We start from the raw sequence: 5,992 nt of genomic DNA, 5'->3' as shown, positions 1-5,992 counted from the left end.
ACATGCAAGCACTGTTTTTTATTTTAAAACTGCATAGATATTTTTTATTTTAAATTTAATTTGATATTTATTTATTTATTTGGGTACTAAATGTATGTGTAGAACTTAAGAGATTTCTACCAAGGAGTATGGGAAGCAGAGACAGAGGAAAATAAGCTATGTTTCATTAGTGTCAAATCCCTACATGCTTCTCTTGGATGTTGAGTGCCAATAATTACTGACAAACCAAAAATTGAATTTGATAAAAATAAAAGTACTAAAAAAGAGCCTGTTTGGAATTTGGATCATGTTTTTTTAAGCTAAAAGCTACTTATAAACTAAAGCCAAAAAAAGAGTTTAAAAAAAAGTTAAAAGCTGTTTGGTAATCACATAAAAGTTTTAGCTTAAAAGTTATTTAAAAGCACATATTTTAAGAAAATTATCTCTCTCTTTATCTTTATAACTCTTCATTTAAAAAAAAGTACACAATTCAAGAAAAGCATACAAGAGAAGGAGCTTTTAATTTTCAACTTTTTCCTTTATTATAAAAAAAAGAGTTTTTCACTGTAAGAGCTTTTTTTAAAACTTGTTTGACCTAGCTTATACTTATAAACAGCTTCTAGCTTAAAAAAGAGAGGATCCAAACAGGCACTAAGCTAGAAGCAAGGACAATTGGCGGGAAAAAAAACGTGTCGGACACTAACATGCGTCTGACATGCTGTCAATATTTTGGGATATTTGGTCAATGCTCTGACATGTTCTGACAAACGATTAATTTTTTTCGACAAGCGGCCAACGCTCAGACACATTTTTTCTTTAGGTCTAAATTTTTTTATTTTATTAATTAAACATGAAAAAATAATTTATAAATTAATATTTTTCTATTATGAAATTTGACGTGAAAAATTAATAAGGTGTGAAAAATTATTTTTGTTTTATATTTATGTTATTGAATTTAAATATTTGATTGGTTATATGACTTATTATGTGTTGTTATATGTATCAAATATAAACTATTCTATATATATTAAAAATATTATTTAATATCAAAATATGTCCTAACGTATCGAAATATGACATTTTTTAAAATTAACGTATCGACATGTCGTGTCGTGTCTTGTATTCCGTGTCAGTGTCGGTGCAACATAGAATACAAATACACAAAAGTATTATATTGAATTTACTTATTTTTAAAAATACGCAAAAGTATTTTTGCCTTTGCGGCAGAAATACTTTGTCTGCTACAGACACATATTCACCAGGATTGTGGCGAATCAATCTTTCTGCCGCAAAGGCAAAATACTTTTGCGATATTTTTAAAATAAGTAAATTCAATATAAATACTATAGAGTTTGATGGAATTAGAAATAGGGAAATGCTCATCTTTACTAAAGCGATTTATGAAAGGGAAATATCACTCTCATTTTACATGCGGTAATTATCTCATGTTATATCACTTTAAAAATCTCATCCACTCTTTTTTTTATCATTTAATGGTGGGCCTCACGTGGCTTCTCTCTGTAACATGAGAGAACTACTCTCATATAAAATGAGAGTAGCATTCCCCGATTTAGGGTTAATATTTTCTCATGTTACGTGAGAAAATATTTTTCTCCTACACACACAATTCAAAGGTGGAACTCACTTTATACTTTTCTCTCTCATCTCTCCTTTATTATGTGAGTGTAAGAGATTAATCTTTTATAATGTTACGTGAGAAAATATTTTTTTTTTAATACTAGATCTTATTAAGGTTTTGGGGAGATTCCACCACTAGAGTAGTGTTTAAGGAATATCTACTAGAGCGAAGAAGGAAGAGGGATAAAGGACGATAGAAAAGGAATTTCTCGTGGTTTTGAATTTCTTGAACTTGCAAGCAAATGTCCCAACTAAGTGAGATAGGCTCTATGTACCCAAAAAAAAAAAAAGTGAGATAGGCTCGCCGTACAACCGAATGAAATTTGTTATCATGAAAGTTGATGTACTTTTAAAAATACAAAAACTTGTACTTTTGGGAGAGGTTTACGCATTTTTTTAAGAAATCAACAAATTCAATACAAATATATTTATTATGTGTGTGTGTGTTTTTTTTAACTTTTAAGTTAGAAAAGACGAACAAAGATAATAAAGATTTTGAATAATATTTTGTTGTCTAGTGATGTAACATAATATCTTATCAAATATAAAGTACTACTACACATGATTGTTTCTGTTTAAGTAGTTATCTTAAATTCGAGCCCCGTACATGTACATATATAATTTTATATATGGACAACAAATATGTTTGGGTTTGTCTTAACTTAAATTAATATAGATAAATAAATTGTTATGTTATATGATGTAACAAAATATTTTTACTCTCATAATTATATGTGAGCCTCATTTCTTAATTTTTCTCTCTACACTCTCCTCTCCATTGTGAGAGTAGGAATTGTTATGTTACGTCTTTTTTTTTGGAGTTACCCAACCCTAATTACCTCTTTGAGGCGAGTTGGCTCCCTCCGGTATCCCCACGAGCTTCGAGTCTTTGAGCCGGCTATGTGACTAATCCGGAGTGCGGGGGATCAGTGATGGCTAAAGGTTCAGCCCCCTCCCCATTCAGCAGGAATCGAACACACGTCCAACCCCACTAACTCAGTGCCAAGTTACCAACTGAGCTGCACCCATTGGGTGTTATGTTACCTCTTGTAACATAACAATTCATTTACCCATTAATATATTAGAGAAAATTTTAGTTGACTTGAAATTAAAGGAGTCTTAAACTATGGTTTAGTAAAAATTAAAAAAGCTACTTTTACATTGAGTAAAAACTATTATAGCCAAAATCATGTCGTTTTAGGTATACAAATTTGAAAATTTCATTACAAACTGACTTTAAATTATAGTTTAAATGTATACATAGTCAATAGGTGCTCAAGAAAGACATGGCCTAGGCTGGTCCAATGCCTTCTCATTTCAAAGTTCGAACATGGGCTAAAGCATGAGATATTCCTAGAACACATACTTATCTTAAACACACCCATAATGGATGGCCCAGTCCATTGTATTTCTTCTTACTATATTAAGGAAATGGAAGAAAAATATGTAAAAATAACAGCGATGTTACAGCTCTTGGTGTTTTTGGTAAACAAAGAAGTACATAGCATTGAAAAACTTAGGAGCAGCTTTTGCTCTTTAATAAACAAGGGAGAAGCTGAAACAAAGTAAACAGGACACGTCTACATAACTAATTAGTTACCCTCCTGGATGAAAAAAAAAAAAAAACATTATGATTCATCTCTAGGAGAGAAACTGGTTCACAAAATCTTCAAAACAAACGAGAGTAACTGGTTCACTTGTGGTAATTCCAATGTCAGTTCCCAATGTTCCTGCCTCTGTTTCCACCAGGGCGTGAAGAGCTTCTTCTGTTGTATCTGGCCCTCTTCCATCGTTGTATATTGGCAAGCCTCTCAAAAATCTTACGAATAAGGTATAGCTTATGAGACTGCTGAGCAATGACATTGGCCGTAGAGGAACTCTGACCAAGTGTTATCCCATACCCATCTTGGAAAGACTCCATGCCCTCCGTAAGAAGCTGCCAGAACAATGCTCCTCCTGCTGGTCCACCTCTTTTAGCAGACGAGTATATCTTGTAGTACACAGAATTGAAAACTTGATCCCTCTGGTAGTTACTGTAACCCGAATCCTTAAATGATTTGCCAAATTCTGCTACCAGTATTGGCTTCCCTATAGCATATTGTGCGTCTGAAAAGTGAGCACTGAGCCAGTTGTTCAAGAATGCAAGCTCATCTTGCTCATTTGAGCTTGATACCCTGTTCATGTTATGAAATTATTAAGTTAACCCATCATAATATACATACATACGTTTGACTATTGTTATTATTATCATTTTTTTCACGTGAACTAGAAAAGTAACAATGTTTGGAGTGCCCGTGAATTTGAGTATCTCATGAACTATTTATTTTTTATTTATTTTTTAATTACCATTGGTCGGGATAACAGTGAACTGTTGCAAAATCAATGCCAGGGATCCGATTATTTGCAATGAAGTCTGTCCCTATATCAAAACCAGGATTCATTCTTTTTCTTTGTGGTGTTGATTGTCCATAAAACCCTTCGAGTCCAGCCTCCAATAAGTGATTCCTGTCTATGGACTTCACAACAGAAGCCATTTCCGTGATCCAAGCCTATTATGAAAAGTTAAGGAGTCAGCTCATATAAGAATTGCCTGGCCATGAAACCAGGCCCGTGATTTGTGATTTGACTAGACCACTGGTCTTCTTCTACCATTAATAATAATAATTGAAGTCTTATTTCGTGAATAAACTATTTTTTTTCGGTGCAAGCAAGATTTGAATGGAGCACTGTATATAAGGGGAAAGTCAAAAAGAAGAAAGAAAAAAGAAAAAGAGAAAGAAAAAGGGTGGAAGGGGAACAAACAAGGAAAGATATTTGACCTGAATAGTCCTCCCTGAAGGATCTGATGTGCACCTAGGCTCATTCATAAGCTCCCAGGCCATGATTGTTGGGTCATCTTTGTAATGATCGCCAGTGAAACTGTTATATCTGTTAAGAACAGTCTGTGGAAGATGCAGATAAATCAGAACTTGAAATAATGTTTCCCAAGAGGCAAAAATATGCTGTTACCACTTTCATTTAATATAACACTAATCATAAAATAATCGGAAAAACAAATGCAAAAGTAATTATAAATAAGAGATTCTATCCATTCAAACAAATGCATGTACAATTTTACCAAGCAAGAACACATAAATTCTACTAACCTTGACATGGTTTATGTAGTAACTCTTAACAACAGGGCTCCTGAAGAAATCATCATCTGATATCAGGTACTGCCCCTTACTTCTAGCCCAGTTCACATACTGCTTCTTCCCTCCAAAACTTTCATAGTTGTTCACCAAACTCAGTATGAGCTTAATCCCGTACTTTCTGGCCTCGGAAATAACGAAATCCAACCCCTTCAACCAAACAAACAGAGAGAAGATCAGAAAAATACATTCAACAAGCAAATAATAAGTTAAGCTAGCAAAGTTTTCAACTTTTTTGGGTCTTAGATTCTATTGAGGGATACCTTAAACATTTGCTCATTATAGAAGCCAGGAGAGTATTGTAGGGGTCTATAACCACCATCACTGAATGCCCAGGTTCTAGCAACAGTAAGGCCATGGCTAGTTGCTTCACGGAAAGCAGCTGAAACCTTGAATCTCTGAGATGGGTCAGAAGCTGCATACATTAACCAGTAAGCATTGAAACCATTTGCATAGTAGGGGTTTCCATTCAACATGAAGTGAATGCTTTTAGTTCTGACGAAACCATCCCCAGCTTCCACACTGACATGGAAACACTCCTGATGGACCAAAAAGGCCAAAAGAAACATTAAAGCAAAATGCTTCATCTCTGGTTCAATCACTTACACTCTCTCTGTCTGTGGACTACGGAGGCTTCTCTTCCTGTTTATATGCTTTTTAGTATAGAGATGAGTGAAAAGGCAAAAGTGCTGCTCTTTAGCAATTGCTAGACCCCTCAGAAGTGAAAATAAAGTTTGTCTTCTTACATTACAAAGTGCAAATATTTATGTTCTGAAAAAAATAAAAAACATTTGAAAATCCCGTAATTTAGTTTGATTTTGATACAAAAGTTGAAATAATCAAAATAGTTTTAATGAGTAAGGAAAAAAAAAATGCAGGATGGAGAAAAATTGCATGCAGTATTCTTATTATTACTGCCGACACATAATTGGTAAAATGTGAAAAGCAGTTGAACCAACTGCTCGTCCACTTTGTAAATGAAGATTTATGAATGGGAATAGCGATACCAACTTTTTTTCAATGGAAAATGACAAAACGAAAAACGGGAAGCATGTCAACATTCACTTTTATGTAATTATTTTCTTATTGAAAGAAGAATTATTTAATTTTTCAATCAAAAAATGAATGTAAAATAAAAAGAAAATATAACTTTAATTAAGTTTATTATTATTATTATTTCCGTC

At 33.3% G+C, this 5,992-nt stretch overlaps 1 protein-coding gene across 1 annotated transcript; it reads right to left on the bottom strand.

Moving 5' to 3' along the window:
- Positions 1–3,127: 3,127 nt before the first annotated feature.
- Positions 3,128–5,483, bottom strand: LOC133292115 (mannan endo-1,4-beta-mannosidase 7). The gene is made up of 5 exons (XM_061490486.1): positions 5,072–5,483; positions 4,764–4,958; positions 4,437–4,559; positions 3,964–4,166; positions 3,128–3,791 (listed from the first exon to the last, which is right to left on the bottom strand). Exons 1-5 carry the CDS (start codon positions 5,393–5,395, stop codon positions 3,332–3,334), a joined length of 1,305 nt encoding a protein of 434 aa, XP_061346470.1. The 5' UTR covers positions 5,396–5,483; the 3' UTR covers positions 3,128–3,331.
- Positions 5,484–5,992: the final 509 nt, after the last annotated feature.

Source organism: Gastrolobium bilobum, unplaced genomic scaffold (genome assembly GCF_033153095.1).
Source record: "Gastrolobium bilobum isolate Gb01-03AN ecotype WA unplaced genomic scaffold, APGP_CSIRO_Gbil_v1 utg68266, whole genome shotgun sequence".
NCBI classification, from domain to species: Eukaryota; Viridiplantae; Streptophyta; class Magnoliopsida; order Fabales; family Fabaceae; genus Gastrolobium; species Gastrolobium bilobum.
Note: the sequence above shows the minus strand (reverse complement) of the source record. Positions and strands in the feature narration are given on the sequence as shown.

Bases quoted from the DNA above. Each gene is read 5' to 3' on its own strand.
- LOC133292115 (XM_061490486.1), bottom strand. From the start codon at position 5,395: ATGAAGCATTTTGCTTTAATGTTTCTTTTGGCCTTTTTGGTCCATCAG. The intron at 4,167-4,436 runs GTCAAATATCTT...TTTTCATAATAG, and splicing joins CTTCAGGGAGGACTATTCAG to GCTTGGATCACGGAAATGGC. The intron at 3,792-3,963 runs GTAATTAAAAAA...TAACATGAACAG, and splicing joins CACTGTTATCCCGACCAATG to GGTATCAAGCTCAAATGAGC.